At 46.2% G+C, this 22,287-nt stretch overlaps 1 protein-coding gene across 2 annotated transcripts in view; it reads right to left on the reverse strand.

The window, feature by feature from the left end:
• The window catches only part of abr (ABR activator of RhoGEF and GTPase), a 117,622-nt gene extending 97,686 nt beyond the window's left edge, over positions 1 to 19,936 (reverse strand). The window contains exon 1 of one of the 2 annotated variants that reach the window (XM_018755343.2): positions 19,030 to 19,936. In XM_018755343.2, the coding sequence (XP_018610859.2) occupies positions 19,030 to 19,714 (685 nt within the window). In that variant the 5' untranslated portion in view covers positions 19,715 to 19,936. Of the gene's footprint in view, positions 1 to 3,467; positions 3,819 to 19,029 lie in introns of those variants that run through there. The other variant, XM_018755341.2, reaches the window with a different exon arrangement.
• Between the last annotated feature and the right edge of the window lie 2,351 nt (positions 19,937 to 22,287).

A 22,287-nucleotide genomic window follows, 5' to 3' on the forward strand; every position in this document is an offset into this window, starting at 1 on the left:
GCCAAAATTGTCTGAAATCGCTTGACCCAAGTGGAGTTGCGGCAAACCGGAGCCTAACCCGGCAACACAGGGCACAAGGCTGGGGGGGAATGCACACGCACCCCTGATAGGATGCCAAGCTGCTGCAAGGCACCCCAAGTGGGACTCGAACCCTAGACCCACCAGAGAGCAGGACCCGGGCAAGCCCGCTGCGCCACCGTGCCTCCCTACCTAAAATTGTTCCAGTAAAAATTACCCAGCTGTATAAATGGGTAAATTAGTGTAAGTCCAACACCAAGTAATTTTGGAGAAAAGCATCAACTAAATGGAAAAAAACAAAAATGCAAACTTTTCTCCATGGAGATTTGACAACGCATATCCTTTATTAGAGCAGAGTGTTTTACTGTATTACTTCAGGGTAAGAAGCTTGATCAAGGGTACTCCAGTAGGAGGGGGATTCAAACCCAAGTCCTTTAACGGAAACACTGATGGAATGGCTCTGACCAGAATGCCACCTGGCCCTTATAGTAAATATTGTTACTTCTAGTTCTGCCGTAATGCAATAGGTGTTGACATTAAACACTGTGTCACGGTAATTTGCATAACAAGTTTCAATGGGGGGGGGGGGAAATAGGGTTGCAGTAATAATCACCTACTAACAGCACTTTACAATATCCAACCTGAGCTCCAGCATGTTTTCCCAAGTTTCCAGTAAAATCCCTGCAGTCATGTGCTTGCATGGGATTACAAGTGAAACGTGCCATAGAGAGCTTAGCAGGCCGTTCTGACAGACTGTTCGTCCATGGACGTCATACTGTCAGCAGGGGGTCCACAGGCAGCACGCTCAAAGTCCACATTATATCAAGCCCTGACACTCCGAGGAAAAGTACACTTCAAACCAAGAGTGTAGGGGTGACTCCAGACCCCCAGGGTGTGTGTGGGTCCAGGCTCAGGCCTCCAGAGTCCAGAGCATCTCGCTCGCAGTGATGAAAGTGTGGGCACAGTGACTGACTCAGCATGGTGTTACCCTAATACTACATGAGTTCTACTTGTTTTGTGATTCAGGGTCATGTGATGGTGGGGGAGGGGAGACAACCATTACTTTCACTGAAAACACAGTCTACTGAATAACAGCCATTAATTATTTAAATTCTGTTCTTAACACACCCTGAAACTACTGTCCCACTCCATAAAATGCACTTGTTCAGTCTGTACAATGCAGGCTGTCAAAGATCCCCTTCCTGTTTAAGGGGAAAGATATGTTTGGAATACAACATCAGATTCAAAACAAAAATTAAAATTCTTATGGGTGTTATAAGGACTTTGTGAAGTGTGAAGAGAGACTACACACTGTGTGTGAAAGTGTGTCCAGACTCTCAGGGTCCACGTGCTGCCACTGCCTGTCCTGGACTTCCCCTTCACAGTGGGGTGGGGGGGCACACCCATGAGGGTGACTGTGAGGAGAGACTGATGCTCGCTGACCAACAACAGACACAGCCAAGTTGCCCCCCCCCCACGCACACACACACACACACACACACACCTCCGCAGCCTCTTCACTCCTTTCCTCTCTCTCACAATTATTAAACATTTCTCTCATAATGGCTCACTTTTTGATGCAATTTCCAGAAATCATGAACAGGTTGATGTGTGTCAGCACTGCTCAGCATGGTAGCAGCCACTCCGATGGCTTTTGGTGCTCCATTATATAAGTAACATAATTGCCATGTGTATTAGACACGGGTGCGAACCCACACAACATGCCCACACAGAGCCAAGGAACATGCGGCTGCTGACACCATCCTCTCCGTTACACTAGCCTGCCATCCATGTTCAGCTCCGCTTCCCCAACTCTGTCTGCCCTGCTGCACTGAGCCAATCAACAGTGTGGTGAAGTACAGCAAAGACTATTAGCCAGTGGTCACCACTTCCTGCTTGCCATTCAGCGGTGTAGGAAGAGCCAGTCGCTTGGTCTTGCAGCGTACTTCCTATACATGTACCTTTTACTCATATCACAAAGGAGGGATGTTTTCTGCTCTTCGCGAAGCCAACAGTCTGTACAATCAATAGGTTCGTAACTTATAGCTGAATGATGACCTCCAGTTGAGAATCATTAAATATGCACAACATATGGATAGAGTGTTATTGCACTATACAGCAACCCACTCGAAAGGCACGTTGTGTCACTGGAGGTTAACAAAAGCAGTATGCCGTATTAAAGCATTTTTCATAACCAATCTCAGGCTTCTCCACGCCTGCACAAATCTATGGCACTCAACAGCAACTGCTGGGTCTTCTCATAGTCCACCTCTTCGCATGGCTACACACGTTGCCGCAATCATAAATGCAAATGACAAAATCTGGGCGGAATCTAAGTGCACTTAACTAAACATGATTATTATAGCGCATATGTAAATATCTAATTTCTTCAGGGCACGTAACAGCTATTGCATGTATGTTTCAAAGTTGTACAGAGAAATGTTCACATTCTGGAACATCCCTTCAGCTGCCTCTTGCCATGCACACCACAGTGATCATGAGTACTATGAACCTCATGCCACGGACTATGACGTTACACCACAACGACATATTTTCAGTTGGAGCAGCACTCTGTCACTGCGGGACTGACTACTTAACCAGGAGCACAGTCCCCTCCATCAAGGAGACACCAGCAGTCCTAATAAAGGTGATGCTCCACACAAACCCGCTGTCAAACAATGGAGTGTACGCTGGGAGCACCACCCACAGGCCAGCAGTGGTGTTGTGGGGTTATGTCCGTGTTCAGGAAACGCGGGACACGTAACCATGCAGTTACATAAACTTCACCATGTCTTTCCCTGGGAGATTAGTGTTCTCCGTCCCATGAGAGGCAGCCCACATGCAGTAGGTGGTGGGGGATCAGGGGTGGGTGGGGCAGTCCTTCAGCTGACTGAGACCCCTCTCGCTCAAAGGTGATTAACTCACTGCACACTACATGGAACACACAGAGTCCTTACACACTGCATCATCTGCATAAACCATTAAAAAAAAATAACTGAAAGGCACATCATGCAGCACCGAAATAAGCAAACCGCACAGCTAGTCACAGAGGAGCATCCCACAGCATGCACTTTAAAAAATGTCCCCGATTCACCATGGTCACTAAACACTCAGCATATCTCCATATAACACCACCATATTGATCAATGATGTCAAACAAAATATAATGTACATTTTTCTCCATCATCAGAAAGATTTGTGTGCTCCACTCAACGTTTACCTCCTATGTGTCCCAATGTTTACATCATGCAGGAGCCCTCCTCGACTGGCCTAAATCCAGATGTTCTAGTGAGCTTCCCCATCCAAGTCGGGGAATCTGACCTGACCTGGTCCCCACAGCAACCACAAACGTTCGAAGAAGAGGGTAGGTAAGGTACAGGGGAGAGAGGCTGAGGGTTGCAGCTGCTCCACAGGCGAAGGGGAGCCTGGGTTCGAGGAGGAATACGTACTGCTATAGAGGGTGTCTATCCAGGAAAGGCGGGGGAGGCCCCTGGTACTCATGTGCTCCATTCTTCGGGTTCAGGCAAGAGACCCTTGGTCTTCCTCTTGCAACCAACCCCCACAGGGGATCCCTCTTCTCAGCTCAGCACTAACAGGCAGCACACATCTCAGCAACAAAGGAGCACACCGTGATCAAGTCCACGCTGCAGGGGGGCTGCAGAGAAGGAGAGAGGCCTTTCGGTCCACAAAGAGAGAATCCGACAGAAAGGCAGAAGGAAGAGGAGAAAACAAAGCAAGGGTAGCAGGCTGTAGAGTCCAGCAGGCCAGAGCACGAACACCACCAGGATGAAGAGCGCTGCTACGGCTGAGAGAGCTGTTTTTCCTCTCTCTCTCACTACCTCCTCATGTATCACCGCTCCCTCCCACCCTCTCTCTCTCTCTCCCTCCCCCTCCCTCTCTCTCCCTCTCTCACCACTCGCTGTTTCATCAGCCCTGTGACCGAAACAAACCCTCGAATCCTCCCTCGGGTTCTTTGCCTCCTGTTCGCAGAGTGGGTGCGTACCCAATGCAGTGCGTGGCACAGCGAGAGAGGCATAGTGAGAGCGCTTCCAAGAGCTGCCTGGTGATCTTCCTCCTCTCCCACAGCCAAGGCACCATTAGGACCCCTCACCCATCCCCCGTCTCCTCTAGTTTAACAGGCCATCTCTTGGCTAATGCACTCCTGCACCTTCACAAATAAGCCACTCCACTTACTGCCCTGAAGAACCTTTAGGGGCAGGCACACGTGGCCCTTCTCGGGGGCGGGCGGGGTTGGAGCCCGAGGGCGAAGGAGGCGGGGCCATCGCGGAGGAGGACACACTGCTGGAGGAGGCACAAACAAAAGGAATCAGTTTACATCTGGGTATGTTGTGCATTGCTAGTGGGCAGGGGGGAACAAAGGGCACAGAGAATGAGCCCCCACCACCCCTCAGAGGGCACTCGGAGAAAAGGAGGGAGGGAAAGCAGAACAAAGGGAATGAGCGACAAGGGAGTCAAGATGGGAATGAAATAAATAGATGGGGGACAATCTAGACAGATAGGCCCCACTAGCATGATGTTGGGCTGTGTGCCCCCAAGCCCTGCGCCACCCTATCCTGGGGAACCTCCCGAAGGAGTGACACACAGGAAAAGCCATGGCACCCTAAAGAACAGGCAGGAACGTCTGTTCAGCACCATTTGTAGGAGTGCAGCCTCATTTACATATGAACTCCAACTTCCACTTGCATGAGCATGTGGGCAGATGCTCCACTGTTATCAAGTCACTGCACTGCTGACACCCCCCCATCCCACTGGCTGATGCATTTACCTTGGTGATACAAGGAGTGTCCGGCAGAAGAAGGTTCAGGCGGGAGCATGTGGGCCAAGAGACGCAGGACTCAAATGAGAAAGGTCAGCAGAGCAGATTAGACAGCAGGTGTGTGTGTCCGTCCGTCCAGGTGAGAGCTGTGTATACCTGCTCATCTCTGTCTACAGCTGGACCCCAGAAACACTGGAACTGACGGGAGGAAAATGACCTCCCTGTAGGGAGATAACTTAGGAATAACTCCTTGGAATATTGACACAGACAGGCACACATGGTATCACTTTGTGTCGATGACCCCAGAAGCAAGCAGCACAGAAGCCCACTCCAGTTTGAACACAGGCCCCAACACAAACAGTAGTAAGTTAATAATTTAACACCATTATAAATTATTAACAAGCTCCATGAAAAATGCAATATGTGAACTGACATTGCAGTGTAAGGGCTTCCTGCAATGTGTGTAATATAAACTAGATAGCTAATGTATGCAAATTTTGTTTAGATTCATGTCACACCTACATTATACTTCTTGGCTCATGAAGACACTGCAGTGTGTTTCCACCTCCACAAATGAACCCTGGATCGGCAGCTGAAAAACTCACTGTTTTGATGGTAATATTTAGAGGCCACATCCCCTGCCCCCTCCAGGAAGACTGACAGCAGTTGGTGGGGTGGGTGGGGTCTGTACCAAAAAGATGGCCAATTCACGGTTGTCACTGGCAGCAGCTCAACACCTCCCCCATCCTTTGTGCTTGATGCTGGTGAAGTGAAGGTGGAGCAGTGATAACCGAGCCAGAGCTGACATGTCTACAACACAAAGGCTTGTATGATAAGATCTTGCTCAGTCACCGCACTGCTTAGGGTCCGCGTGCATTTTTCAACAAAGGTCCAACTCTAAGCGCCAACTTGAATAAGTCATCAATACAGCACCACGGAAATGAAACAGAATACAAGGTTGCGTGTTCCCATTGATTTTTAAACCAACTGCCATGCTGCCTGTGACACGCAGGTACAGACACACGCATTAACATTTGTGTGCAGATGAGGAGGGGGGGGGGGCAAAGGCAAATGCAAGCTAAGTCCAACAGAAAGGCCCATCACTCTCACAGCTTATCCGACTGTCGAGGAAATAGACGTGTCGCACCCCAACACATACCTGTTACTGTTTCACTTTGCACATGCCTCCATCAAGGGCAGTGTGTGTGTTAGAGAGAAAGAGGGGCTCACTCACCCCCACGAGCTGGGAGTCACTAAGGTCTGGGGCACTGTGGTGAACACATGTGTGACAGCACTCCAAGGCCACCTGCAGTGACATACACTGCAAGGACTTCTGCTCATAGCCTTGCGTGTGGCCCAAAAGAGGTGGCTCATGAGCCCTGAGTTCCCCTGTAACAGAGTTGCGGCTCTGCCACCACACAAGAACAGGCCCACATGGACGGAAGAAGATGGAAATGACAAATACACTTCAACGAATGGCAAAGCCCAACCCCACATGCCGATGTGCAACACATACCAGCTACAAGAGGAGTGTGCTTACCTCCTGAGCAACGGCTGTGCTACCCCCCCATGCCCAATGACCCATCCTGTCAGCTGCAGGATCCCCCTCAGAGTACAGCCTGCATGTCCCCAGCATTCTCCTCCTGTGAGCAACACCATACCCAAAGTGCCTCCTCCTCTTCTTCAGTGGCACACCACAGATCACCATCATCTCCTGAGAGCATCTGCAAGCCCCCCCCGGCACCCAGCCAGTCTCCAGGAGACAGGGAGCACCAGGGCATTGTGTTTCCTCTGTCACACTCACAATATGTTTCCACATCAACGGCTCTACCATTAGAGAGAGAGAGAGAGAGAGAGAGAGAGAGAGAGAGAGAGAGAGAGAGAGAGAGAGAGAGAGAGAGAGAGAGAATGTGTGTGGTGAAGAGCCCCTGAATTTGCACACATCGAAACACCCATAATGCAGACCTCCATAGAGCCAAACACAAACACAAAATGCTGAGGTGCACCTTGAAAGGAAAGTGACACACACAGGTCTGATATGTGAGCAGATACTTTCAAGATTGTGTCTAATACTCAGGCTCCTCCACAGCCAGGCACAGAGATAAATAAGAATGTATTTGGACATAGCTGTTATCTTATTCACTTAGCAGACACTTGTGTCCAAAGCAACTTCCAATGAACTCTACGTAGTGTGATCAGCCCACACACCTTATTCACCAAGGTGACTTACACTGCTAGATACACTACTTACAATGGGTCACTCATCCATACATCAGTGAAACACACTGACTCTGTCACACAAACACACACTAGGAGTCTCCATTCCACCTGAACAGCATTTCTTTGGACTGCAGGAGGACAGTGGAGGACATAGAAGAAGCTCACACATACTAGGGGCAACAGAAACTCCATAGAAACTGAGCGAGGTTTGAACACACACCTTCTTGCACCACCCAGGCACTGTGAGACAGCAACACTACTCACTCTGCTCACATGACCTATGAGGACTGCAGTGAACAGTAGAGCAACACAAGCCTCAGAGGAAAGAACAGCAAAAAGCACAGCAGGCACATTACAGCAGCTGGGGGGTGGGGCAAACGAGTATCCAACATGGAGCTGAGGCGACATCTAAATGGTATACAGCCAAGTGGCTACTCATGGGAAACTGTAAACATAGATGGATGTGGAAGGGGACACACGGACACACACACACACACACACACACACACACACACACAGAGAGAGAGCATCTTTCAGTTTCTCTTCCTCCACACAACTCTGTGCCACAGAGGCAGAAAGCACTCTTAGTGAAATGATGCTGCCATCTTACAACACATCAATCTTAGTGAGGGCTTCATATAGGGTAGTTTGGGGGGGAGGGTACAGAGCTGCATTACATTTAAATTTATTCATTTAGCTGACACCATTCTCCAAAGCAACTGACAATATTTAGCTACTTACAATTATTCACCCATTTATAGAGCTGCGTGATTTCTTTTTACTGGCACAATTTAGGGCAAGTACCTTGCTTAAGGGTACTAGAGCTGAAGGTGTGATTCAAACCTGCAACCTTTGGGTCCACAAGCAGCAGCTGTAACCACAATGCTACCAGCTGCATACATTGAGGGGGGCCTAGTTGCTATGAGAGGCTGCGCTGTGGCCCACACTTCTTCAGATGCGGGCAACACACTCACAGGATGTGTTTTGCATCACTGCTCATCCTCCACACCAAGTGGCCCTTGGCCCACATCAGCGTACCTGTAAACACGCTTCCGGACGATGGCCTGCACGTCACGATCACCGAAACGCAGTAAAGCAGAGCTGAAAATACACTGACCCACATACTGCTCTTTGAAAACACAATTTATAATGGATAACTGCCAACTGATTTGCTCCCACATTTGCTGCAGGTGGTACAATGCGACAGGGAAACATCCAACAATGGAAGGAGGCGCCACTAATTGGGACCAGTGTTCAACACTCTACTGCCCTCTACTGGAAACATACTGGAAGCAGGTAAGACAACACACACACACACACACACACACACACACACACACACACACACACACACACACACACACACACACTTTCTGAACCGCTTGTCCCATACGGGGTGGAGAGCAGGACCCAGTCCAACACGTTCGAACCAATCGCTAACCTCAGAGCCGTCCAACGTGAAGCCAGAGAGAAGCACATGGCATTCCTTTTCATGTATTTTACAAATAACTGGGTGCGTTACACGTACAATTATTTATGCACTTGTAAAATTATCAATATATACTACATCTACCCTAAGCATCATAAATTGTTCTGAATGACATGACAGTTACAAACGCATGAACATACACTGCTCCCAAGTAAAATACAGTAAACTAAATAACAGTGCTTCAGTATCGACAATAACATTCAATTTGCCACTCTGCATAAGTTTCACACACAGGGCCCATAGACCAGTCCACATTAATGGTTGTGGCCCCACAATTTAGGTCCTACAAGTCATCACGTGTTGATACACCCCTGCAGTGCATCCCTGTTTATTTTCCTTTGGGGAAGGTGTACCGTGTGTGTTTTTAGGCCAGAGGGCCCAACTCAGTGCAGGAAATTTTAGCTGGAGCTGTTCTCATCTCCAAGCAGACCCAGGCTTGCAATGCTGCCATTTGAAACAAGGGACAGTGGTGTACCAGTTAGAAGCAGCCTCGGTCATTTCCCTGGCATGCTGGGATCGAGACACCAGTGTCACCACCGCAACATCCCATTGAGCAAAGGCCAAGTGTCCACTAAAAGCAAAAGTGGGACAATGAGTAATGCCCCTCTGCGCACACACACCTCACACCCCTGTGAGCACAGAGGTTTGTGGACACCTGGAGAGTACGGGGTGTAATCGTAACTCAACCTGGCCGCTGCCAGCCAGGTTAAAGGGGAGGTGTTACAACTGACTGTATGCAAACAGGAACTCACACAGTGGGACAGATGGGTTTCGGATTCTAGGCCCCAACAGAAGCTGCAGAGGCTGCAGGCAGCTTAGAGCCCTGGAGCTTGTTGAGGGCCCAGCACAGACCCCACAGGTGTACTGCTCAACAAGAGATGTGAACTGAGAGACAGAGCTCACAATGCTGACAGCACACAAGATGTTATAAACAATATGTTAAGAAACAAAAAAAATCATTTTAAATGGAGAGAAAATTAAGTTAAAGGTATAATGAGAGTTTGTGCACAACTGTGTTTGGGAGGATCCTTACAGGCTGTGCCCAATTGAAGGCACTGTATGTGCAACATGTTCAAAAGTATGCTGCAGGACAGATGACCAAATGACCACACCTGTCTAAACAAGGGCTTCCAACAGCTTGCGAGCCGATTTATAGAGAGCAACACTACGACAGCTGAAGCGGCCACAGTGCATGAACGCATTTCGGCAGTATGGCTGCTACCGGGCAGCTGGTAGGTAGTTGCTGCCTTTGGACCCAAAGGTTGCAGGTTCAATTCCCACCTTCTGTTCTAGTACCCTTGAACAAGGTACTCGCCCTAAATTGCTCCAGTAAAAAAATGACCCAGTTGTATAAATGGGTAAAAAGTTGTAAGTGCTTTAACATTGTAAGTCACTTTGGAGAAAAGCTTCAGCTAAATGAATAAATGTATAACAGGTGTAAAGGAGCACCACTCACATTTACTGTTCTTTAGCTTGTCTTCACTAGAACATGAACCTGAGGTCATGCTTTGCCCTGTAAAAGAAGCATCACAAATGAAAGGGTTGTGTCATAGTGTTTATTAACCTGTTCAGTTCAAAGAAGTTTAAGGGTGAACTGGTGAAAGCAGCACACATCCATCCCCCTGGAGTTCAGTGGTTCAGTGAATGTGTTGATGGGCAGTGCCCTCCAAAGGGTCAAGCACTGCTGCTGACCCCAGAGGAATGACCAAGAGACGGTAGTCTCCTTGCACCAATCACTGCATCAGTGCAACTTCCTAAGCTGAGGCCATGCACAAACAGGAAGTGAAAGGCTGATTCAGAGTCACGGGATCCTAGGGGGCCTAACGGGGAAGCAGCAGCGCTCACGTACACCAAGAAACCGACTCCATCCTCTGTTCACAGCACCAGTACCCATACATGTCACACACTCCCCGTGTTAAGCTACCAACTATTTACCCATTTATACAGCTGGGTAATTCTACTGGAGCAATTCAGGGTAAGTACCTTGCTCAAGAGTACTACAGCAGTAGCTGAAATCTGAACCCGGGATCTTCCAATCTGAAGGCAGCAGCTAAGCATTACACCACCTACTGCACCCAAGAACATCAGATACCTGGGGGGAGGAGGATTTGAACCTACACCCAAGAGAGGAGCAGCAATGGTAAGGCATCAACGTTATCCAGAATATTATCTCTGCAGAATTACTCATTTGAAGGGGAAAAAAAGCTCCAGATTCCAGAAAAGCGGGAACTGGTAATGCTTGATGTGAAGATAGCGGTACAAAAACAAGGACAGCAGTAACAAGAATGTGTTCTCACCTGCATGTCAGCTCCTCACACCTTGGAGCCCCTACTGTGCCCGAGAGTCACACTGAGGGAAGCGAAAAAGCAACGCTGACAAAGAAGGCAGGAGACACATCTGACGTGTGCTCGCCAAAAACACTGAGTGCCCCTCCCTGGCAACATACCACTATCTTGAGTATGTACACCAGCTCTCCCACAGAACCATGCAGAAAGTCACCGACAGTTCAGTGTGGCAGTGCAAACAGGAACTCAGTGACAATTATTTAGAAATCCAACTGCGTTAAAATAGGCTAGGGTCTCTGATCACAATGGCATCCTAACCCATTGTGAGTTTCCTGTTTGCAAGGGCTCATGCTACAACGAACAGTCGACCCCGTCTCGACTCAAACAGTCCTATAAGATGAGAAGCTGCAGTTTCGGGCTGGCAACACACTACACTACAACAGAGCCATTTTCTCCATTACTCCATTAGAGCGTTTATCCGGGTGCTTCCTGCCACTTTTCCCCCAGACAGTTTCTAGATAAGCATATACTCTAGGGTCCAACAGCAGGAGCCTCCATGAGACTACCTATCCCTAAGGGACAACACAAATGTACAAATGACAGAACTGCTCTTTGTGTTCAGTGCTGCCATGTCTTGACCATCAGAGCATTCTGTCCTCTGCTTGTATACTTAGTGACCATTGATATGAAGTGTCTATCACCACCTAGGAGAGACACCTACTTTTCACCAAATGGGGTATTTCTGAATTGGGCATGTGAAGGACATGAGGAACTGTGAGATGGGCATTGCGCTCAGAAGCAGAAGGCCCTCAGGCTGAGCATGAGAAGTCCCCAATGTATTGAAACTGGATCAACCTAACAGTTTAGTGCACAGATGAATGAAAGCACTGAGAGTTGAGGTCAGGGGGGGACTTTATGAAGATCATGACTGCAAACACTTCTTACATTTCAACTGCAACGATTCAACCACAGAACTACCTTGTATTTCCTGCTCCTTTGGTTTCCATGGCAGCTGTGGAGCTGCAGCCAATCAAAACTTGCCTGGACCTCTAGTTTGAGACTGAGGGATGGGGGTGGAGTCTCAACATGGGGTCTTGGAAAATGTGTGCACAATGAGACCTTCTGCAACCCCAACCTGGCAGGCATGGGTTCATCTGGAGTGAGAGGAACCGAGCCCTGGCACATGGCAGACTGCATTCTTCACTCCATCCAAAAGCACTCAAAGCTTTGCAACAGCACACGTAATGACTCAAAACACCAGATACTATGTAGTTGTCCAGGTAAAATCACAAAGGGCCACGTTTGTCAGAAGTACAGGGATCCTCCTGAGCGTACATGCCCTGGGCTGAGCAATCCATGCAGCAATAAAATGTCTCTTCATCCACCTTGTCTCAGGCAACGTCAGGGAGACCTGCTGGCCTACAGAAGCCAACATGCACTTCAGTACAAGTGCCACTGTAAGGAACACCTGCCTGGGACTGACAAAAAAAGACATCTGATAACAGTTGTCACCTTCACAGCAGCATTATGGCACGTCTTGCGGCCAAGCTCATTATAGAAACAGGGTTCACACAAAACCACCAGCCTCCTCGAGAATGCCAGAAGATGCATTGAAAAAAAACATGTATACATATGGCACATAAAATCCAATATTCTATTGATCTGAATAGAGAAACTGATTGCTAAAGAAGGACAGTCGTGTATTTATAACTAGAAACGGCTAAAAGGTACCAATCCACTCATGCAAATTGTTTCATGGGAACACCAGGATTCTGGATGCGAGCTGGGTTGCAACAAGCTGGAAAGGAGGCCTTACTGAAATCCTGGAGGGCTCAGCTCTGAATCATTGTCAACAATCCTTACAAAAGTATGAACTCAGAGAAGGAATATCGTTGTTTCTGTCCAGGCACTAAACTGGATCTGTTGGTCCGACGCCTTCAGGTACAAAAGGAGTACATTTTAGACTTAAAGCACAATGTCAGAACTGACTGAGCTGCGGTCACTGTATTGCATGTGTGGCTCATCATTAGCAGAGGACACTATGAAACCAGAGATGACACACATGGCACAGGGAGTCGAGAAAAACACACACATTGACAGACTGTTAAAATACCATGGAAACAGTATGTGCTGAGCGTTTTCACCAGACACCCAACGTGAATAGGAAGGGACGCTTGAAATGCCACAACTGTCAAAAACACAAACTCTTACAAATGAGTGAGAGGAGGGAAAGAAAGTGTCAGCATTTGGCATGTCCATATTGAAGGGGCGGGAAACAAGCGCCCATTAATGTCAGTTTAGAGGCCGGTGTGACTTTACACCACCGCACAGGCGACCACATGGGTATGCACACATAGGTGCAAACCTTTCAGCCTCTGGAGACTTCCTGCTACTGCATGCTCGGATGTCAGTGCTGCAAAGCAACTGCTACTTTGGTCACACTGCGATACAACAGAACTCAAGCGGAAAGGCAGCATCAGCATCAGACAGGCTGACCCGTGGCAGCCAGAATTTTCCTTCAAAAAGCATTTGAACTAATCTGCATGTGGAATTAAGACAGGACCCCAAATAAGGAAGAGCTGGGGATGAAATCACAGCAGAAGGAAAAAAGAGCCTAAAAAGGAAAAACAAAAACATTTTATACCTATACTCTAGAAGAAAAGCAAAAAGGCCCAGAGTACAGTTTGGTTTCATGCATGGGGAGATTCAGTACACCAGCACTTTGGCTTTGACTCAGAACACAATCCCCAGAGAGAGAGAGAGAGAGAGAGAGAGCCCCGTGCTGGTGCAGTGCATCAGGTGAGCAGATCTATGAAAATTCAAAAAAATTGTAAAGTGTAAGTTTCTACACCCTGCCACATACGTTCACTCACTTTATATTTAAAAAAAATAAATAAAAAAAAGTAGTGAGTCTGAACAAGCCAAAAAGACATAACAGCTATGGTACACACACACACACACACACACACACACACACACACACACACACACACACACACACACACACACACACACACACACACGAAATAAGGCATATGAAAGTGCTCTCCTGCTTCCTCTGGTCATGCTTGGTCTCCTTTTTGAAACTGCAGGTGTGTGTGAGATCCACCACTGAACGGAAAGATAGAGAGTTGGCTGCATCGCTGCAAGGGACTCCATTGCACCAGCTCCCTGCTCAAAACTGCATCCTATATGTAACTTGACACTGCAAAGTCCCCACATTCCCATGATCCAGTCAGATGCACATATCACTGCAGCATAAACCAGCTCTGAAGTCTAGTGAGAATGAGACAAAAAAAGAGCCCCAGATTGTTTAAAAGCGATGAAACTGGGGAAATAAGCTAATTAGGGAAAAGGGACTCTGTGATTCAAGTACACACACACACACACACACACACACACACACACAGTCTGAAACTGCTTGTCCCAGGCAGGGTCGCGGCAAGCCGGAGCCTAACCCACCAACACGGGGAGCAAGGCTGGAGGGGGAGGGGACACACCCAGGACAGGACGTCAGTCCATCACAAGGCACCCCAAGCAGGACTTGAACCCCAGACCCACCAGAGAGCAGGTACAGGCCAAACCTGCTGCGCCACTGAGCCCCCTCATTATTCAAGTACTGCAATGTATTTTCTATCACATTTTACATTTGTGGACTTTCTCAGCCATTGCACAAGCACACAGGTCAGAATTAAATCTCAGGAAAGGTCATTGGTGTTTTAAGTGCTATAGACTTGAGTAAGGACAATGAGTAAGGAAACTAGGCACCTCACTGTCACACAGAGCACAAATAGGGATTGCAAGAGAGGCTCTCAACGGGTGGTCCTCTACAGCATCATCAAGGGCAACCATGCAAAGAACATTATTAAGAACAGACACATCTGCACCCATACACAGCTCTAAACAAAAAGGACACCAAACTGAAATTTGTACAGTGGATAGGAGGAAAGAACCTGTAAAACATTTTATTTACTTTTTACATAAATATGTCATTCCAAAGCACTAATCAATGAGTTCCTTTGGGAAAAGTTCTTAAACTCTTCACCCCGCATTATCATTCCTCCTACAGACTGTACTGCTTTGAAAGACTACAAATCAGTAAGGTGTAAAAGATGAACGGTGTAAAGGATAAAGCCGTTAAGGGTTATTAAATGTTTACGAGTCATTCAGCTCACTTTGTTGGCAAGTCAAGTATGTACCCATGACTGAACCAGAAATGAGGTACAGTAAAGAAAAAAGCAATCGTCATCACAGAAGTAGGTCAAGAGCTGAAGACTGAGCTACTGTATATCGGCATGGATAAATTGGGGGGGACACGACAGTCTCCTACACAGTCAAACCAGTTGTGCATGGTTAAATTTTTTTTCCTATTAGTCTATTAACTTCTTAAACATTTTGGCTGTTTACCTTTGAAAGATCATAAGTTCAAATCAAAGTGTTGCTGGCAGTGTGTCCAGAGTGAGCGACCCATCACTGTCATTACAGAACATTACAGTGCAAATGCAGTACATTTACATGTACCATAGTACATCTTAGAAGATCCGTTTGAAAATGAGCTCCTAAATCCCTCTGTAAGCCACACACATATAAGACAGCAGTGCGTTGTAGCAACAGCAGGTATGAGATGATGTGCCACTTGGGAAACTCCCAAAGCTGTCAAACTCCTCTCAGTAGAGATGCAAGGAGAAAACAGCAAAGGCACAGTCAGATTCACAGGGAAACAAACAAACCGTCCCTTCTACACACTCATTTCCTGTTAGTCCTTCAAATCAAAAAAAAAAAAAAGAGCTGACATCCTGTGGACCACAGCCTTATCCCACCACATAACCTCAGCTCGCTGTGGAGGTGGTTCTCTTTTTTAAATTAACATCATGTCATCGGAGGCTAATGAGATCTGAACTAACACTGCGAATGGTTATACCTTTTGTTGCCATGTATCTCAGACATCCGAAAACAGAGTGCAGCCACATTCGTATGGAAAACAACCAACCTGTCATTAAAACTGAAAATTTACCAAGGTGCAGGGTGGGAAAACACCACTGGAGTGCAAAATTATAGCTCCTCTGATACAGTACTAACAAAGTCAAAGGTGACACACAAAGTAGTTGTGACATGCAACATCACATACAGAATTACAGCTGGCAGAAATCAATTTTGCAGTAAGACTTAAGGGGTAAAATAATATAAAAACCCCATGCACATGGCCCTGTCCAAGACGTCACAGAGCCGTGTTAACAGCAGATATCATTTCTATACCTTTATACTCTGTATCATTTTTGGGTGTTTCTGAAAACTCATCGCTGACACACAGCACCTATAAAAAGTACTCCTTCCAAAAAGAGGTTGTTTTACATTAAATCCACCGAGACTCAATGTTCAATCAGGCCAACACAAAAATCACCTAAAGTGAAAACATTTCAACTAATCAGTTCTGAATTACAAATACAAAACAAAAATTAACCGAGTGCATAAGTATTCATGTCTTTCAGTCTATATTTAATAGAGGACCCTTAGGCAGAAATGACCACCTTAAGCCTATTTGGACAGTCAGTGTCTGCTTTACATATCAACACTACAATTTTTGCACAATCCTGAAAACTACTCAAGTTTTATCAAGTTGGATAGGAACCATGAGCAAATTGCCTTTACAAATAGCCAACTAGACTGAAGTTCAGGCTTTGACTCAGTCATTCCAGAAAACTGCTGTTTTTGATTTTAAGCCATTTCTTTGTAGCTTTGGCTTTGCATCTGGAGTTGCTCTCCTGCTGGAAAATAATTTCCCAAGTTGCAGTTCTCTGATAGATTGCAGCAAGCTTTCTTCCAGCACCTCCATGTAGTTTGCTGCATTCAGTTTACCCTCTTTTAATGAGTCTTCCAGGTCTTGCTGATAAGGAATTCAGTGAAGAGTCTTAGTGCTCCTCTATCCTAGAAGCACAGGCTGTGAGACAAGGAACACCATGGGTGCACGACAGGACTTATTTTCTATAATAGATTTGAAGCCACATTAACATCTACTTCAAAATGACTGAACAAAAATTTTACTTCCATCAACTTTTAGCCAGTGAATTGTGTTTTGCTTTATACATTCAAGGCTGTGCTCTCTTCCTCCTGAGGATCAGGTGCCACAGAAGAATGAAACAGACAGGTGGAGAAAGTATTCAAAAGTGCTTGACATTAAACACCAACTACACCTCATCTTTGACTGTGGACAACAAAACTGATCACCAGGAAGGGTTGAAATCTCTGGAAAAGCTCTGTCACACTGTCCCCCAGCTTCCCCAAGGTGCATTCTGTGGCCAATTACTGGCAGAAAGTGCAAACAAAGGCCATCATCACCTGACAATATGGAACACTTACAAAACGGAATGAAGAAACTGAAATTTAAAATAAACCAGGAAATGTCTGTATTTTCAAAAATTATAAACTTGACTGTTCATAACATCGGGTACAAGTGCACTTACCACAAAATGCTCCATTAAAAGAATTCCCCTGTATAAATGGAAAGTCGCTTTAAGTGATACTTTTGTCCAAAGTGGCTTACATTGCTCAACCACGTGGACGATAAGAACACAAACTCCAGGAATGTGGACAGAGAAAACCCAGGTCCCACAAATGACTGTGCTGGTCATCATGGGAATGACAGCAACTTAATGATACGTACAGTACAACACAATGGCACAGCGAGTAGTGCTGTTGTCTCACAGCGCCCGGGTGGTGTGAGAAAATGTGGGTTCAATTCCCACTCATGCCATGTCTGCGTGGGTTTCCTCCAGGTGCTCCAGTTTCCACCCACAGTCCAAAGACTTGATGTTCAGGTGGAACGGTGACTCCAAGAGAGGAAGAAAAAGAAAAAAAAAAAAATCACCCACAGTGTGTCTAACACAGAAAAAGTGTGCTTCACTGGTATGTGGATGAGTAATTCATTGTAAGTAGTGTATCTACCATTCTAAGTTACATTAGGTGAATAAGGTATGGACTCGTATGACAGTACAGTGTTCATTGGAAGTCACTTTGGAGAAAAGCTTATGCTAAATAAATAAATGTAGTATAGTATTGGCATTGCAACTGGTATTTCCTTGTTGGCTCAAAAGAAAACACCCTCAAGGCCAAGCTTAAAACTACTTAAAACCATCACTAACCTGGTAATTAACAAAAAAATAATCATTTTGTGAAGGACTACCTTTAGTCCTTAAGCATAACATAAAACTGGCTCAATAAATCAGAAAGCATTTTGTACTTGTTTGTAACCAAGTACATTTAATATGTATGCTAAAGAAACAGTGACATTTCTAAATGCCTTTGGTCCTCTTTAAAATCCCCTTTGGTTTTATTTTTTTTCCCCTCAAAACAACCGATAGTACATATCCTCCAGTACCTTGTCTAAGCAGCTTTTGCAGAGTGATTTAGAACTTACTACTCATGTTTTGCAGGGATTCTCAAAAATTATAAACAACTAAACCTGTGCCACTGATCTCATGTGAAAAATATTTTGGAGTTGAGGTTTTTTTTTTTTTTTTTGTTTTAAATCTCTGCTTCTTTCTGTTCCTGTCATGTGCCGTGTCCAGTCACTCCAGCAGTTTGGCTACAATGACTAATCAAAAGTCTCAGCTATTTTTGGGGGTGTTGTACTGCTTCTGAGCATGCAAGCACGTAGTGAGCATGCAAACAACTATTACACAAACCTAAATATTAAAATAAATACACACAGAAAACTGTGGGTATGGTTCTCTTCTGCAGGTGTTTGCATTCCCTGTAAAATCTCTGCCGTAATGACTAGGGAAGATAACCAGATGGCTGTTAATTAGGACAGCAATACGTACAGTGTGTGACCCAAAACTATCACAGTAAATAAGTGTAAAATCCAGCACTCACACATGTCTGGCTCACAGTCAGTTGGCACATGCCCCAGACAAAGGGCCATTGCGAAAGTTGCACTCCATCATTCATTCAACCAACCATCGCCCAACAGTCAATGAATGGACACTTGGGATCATGTCGAGTTTCAGTTCGCCAATGAATAACGAAGGACGATTTCACACGGCAAATCTAAATCGAAATGCCACAACTACCAACGCAGGCCAATCTGAGACACCCGAGACCGACCCCTGACTCACGTTGCCACAAAATGACACTTTTCCCCACTGGAAGAAGCGGTTTGCACAGCCTCTCAACTCAAGTTCAACTGCCTGCCCATCATCACAGCAGTGAGCGGGTACACGAACACATACCGGGCCGCTCACCTGCCGATGACGAGTCGTCGTGGTCCGAGCTGAGCTCCCCGTCGCTCCTCCTATCCGGCGTGCTGTAGCCGGAGCCCAGGGGCGCTCTGCGGGTGCGCGGCGTTCCTGCGGGAGACAACCTTCCGTCGTCGCTCGAGTCCAGGTCGCGGCTATGGCGATGCCCGCGCAAGGCGTCGCGGTGGGGGTTCGCGTCCCTGCGGGGTACCACCAGGTTGTGTCTCACGAAGTTCTCGTTCAGCTCCAAGTCCTCATACTCGTGATCGCTGGGCGGCCAGAGCTCTGGGACCACGGGGGCCACCTCAACTTTCTCCACCGGGGGACAGGGTTTCCTTCGCGGGGGCGCCGGCGCAGGTTTACCTGGCCGAGCAAACCTGGTGGAGCCCGTCGCGACCGCTGGGCGAACAGCGCTCCTACTAGCCGCCGCCTTCTCCTCCCCCTCCTCCTCCTCCTCCTCCTCCTCCCGCCTGCGGAGCTCCAAGCTGCGGTGTCTGTCAATGGTGGTCTGCAAGTAGATCACCTTGAACTTTTCTTCGGCCAGCGCCTGCTGGAGCACCTTCAGATTTGCCCTGCACCTCTCCAGCTCCGCCTGGATGTCCTCGGCGGAATGCAGCTCCATCCTGGGCGCCTTCCCGTCGGGGAACTCCTTCCTCCAGTGTTTATCGAACTCCTCCTGCTCCCACATCATGATCGTCCCGATATTTTTGGCGCTTAACGAAAATTGTGATGTTTTACCAGGATGCAACTGTGCTTAGTCTCGCGGAAACGGACACGTAAAGCTCATAACCGCCGCAGTAACTCTGAAACAGATGGATACTTCTCTCTATGATAGCGCTCTTTCCTTCTTCACTAGTATGACTTTACCACAAGCATGGGGGGGGACATTGAGCTTCCGGGTTCCACACTTTTGGTGACGTAACTGTGTGAAAGCCAATCAAAACTAATAGTCTCCGCTCACGACTCTAATCCTGGTTGCTGAGTGCGCGCTCTTCCACCTGGCTCCGCTTCGCGCTCCGTACTGTTGTCGCGACACGTGTGTGCATTGTCATGCCGCGAGTAAAAGTAAGCTCGTATCAATGGAAACAGAGAGTGTGTCTAGTGATCCACACTAATGCATCCAGGTTGTGTGTGTGTGTAGAAGGGTGGTTGAGGGTTCTCTCAGGATACACAAATCAATACTGTCTCAGTAAGAACTGTATGTATCTGCACTGACTCGATTGGCTTAATCTATTCTTTTCATATTAAACTGTACAAACTTCTGTATATTAAATAAATGTGTCACCAAAAATACAAGTATCATATCTTCAAAATTTCTTAATTTGTTTTGATTGTCAGTATCATCTACATTAAACACCTTATGTGAAACAGAAACTAAACATATTTTAGTCTTACTACTATGGCCTCAGTACCACATGGCTGTGTTTCTCAGCCCTCTGTTGCTCTGCAGAGACACAAAACACTTAATACTAGAAATATTGTCATAATTAACAGCAGAAACAAAGTTTGGTAAAAAAAAAAAAAAACCCACAAGTGACATCATTATCCACCAGACATCCTGTGAATGAGGTGATCATGATGCAATGCAATGCGAAAGGAAATTCCACCACACCACCACTTTCAATTACCCAGAAAAAGAGAATGCATAAACTGTCAAGGAGGAAATATGAAGCTTGATGAGATCATTTCACATTTGATACACACAGCTTCAGTCTTCATTGTGAGAACCTCCCAAAGAGGCAAACAGACCACTTCCAGTAAATATGTCTCCACAATCATTATCTGTGGTACTATTCAGAGTATTGAGAAGAGTAACTTCTATTTTGGGCTCACTCTAAAAGTTGCCCGGATGGTAATTTTGAGCACTTTGCTGGAATTTGGCCCAATGCTCTCAAGATAATTTCAAAAGCTTTTAGTTTGGTACATTATTACTCACCAGTGAATGTCTAAATGATGGCAAGATTGCATTAAATAGATGAACTGGACAGAATACAATTATAAACAGGCACTGATTAATAAATTAAATAAAGGGAAGTCTGAATACCCTGGATTAAATCTGACAAAGCCAGAGGAGAGGGAACTTGATAACTTAAATGTTAAAACACCCTGAGTGCTTCCAAGTTTACTAATGTCTAATGATGTGAATGTACAGTATAGTGTGCTGACCTATATTTTGGAAGTTCACTCTGGTATGCCTTAATGCTGATAGCCTGGTTTGTTTCTAAACAGTTTTTTCTAAAATAGAGGTTGTCAACATGAATGTTTATGCATAGGTCATTCACAATAGCTTTAACAAGATTAGATCAATTGGAAAACCTTATAGAGCTCAACAATGATTTTTCCTTTCACTGAAGTACTGTTATGCTGACAAAGTCAACAGATCTGTCACTAGAACAGGAAAAGGGTTTTTTTAATATTGTTTATTATCACTTTAATTGAACAAAAAAATACACATATAGAAATATAGAAGTTATTGGTTGCTGAAGTGGCATTGTTGTTCTAGACATATGGTCTATTGTGTTACCTTATAACCATTTCTTTGCCTTTCATCTCCTCCGTTGCTGGCACAGCAGACAGTGCTGGTTACACACAGCTCCTGGGCTGTGGGTTTGGTCATGGGTTCAAACCCAGCTCAGTCTATGTGTGTTTCCTTCATGTGCTCTATAAGTTCTAGATGACCCTGCCCTGTAATAGACTGGCATCTTGTCCACAGTGTATCCTGCCTCACACTGACTGTTTCCAGGATAGGCTCCAGATTGCCACAACCTTGTACCGGGCAAGTGGTTAATAAAGTACTGATGGATGGATGCTTGATTCATTCTGCATCAAGAGGTAAAAGGATCACCCAGCAGAAACCCACTTAAACATCACAGGCAAGATATGCAAGCCCCTCCCTACTAATATTCCTTCTGTTAACTCTTTAGAGATACACTGAGCAGATGAAGGGACTCCACAGGGGCCAGCTTTGTAATACTGGCTCAGTGCACAACTTACAAGTACCCACCACTAATATCAGAGCTCCTCAAGCCTCTTCTTGGCACCCCACTGGGTGTATTTTTCCTCATGATTACTCAGCCTTGACCTGGATTTTGATTCATTGTGTTGCACAATTCAAATACTATTCCAAATACACACCAAGTACACAACTCTAGTCGGCTAGGACAGCCCCCCTCTCCTTGGTCCACATTCTCCTTGACCTGTCTGCAGCATTCGACACTGTCAACCACCAGATTCAACTCTCCTCACTGAACAGCTTGGCATCAA

Source organism: Scleropages formosus, chromosome 4, assembly GCF_900964775.1.
Source record: "Scleropages formosus chromosome 4, fSclFor1.1, whole genome shotgun sequence".
NCBI classification, from domain to species: domain Eukaryota; kingdom Metazoa; phylum Chordata; class Actinopteri; order Osteoglossiformes; family Osteoglossidae; genus Scleropages; species Scleropages formosus.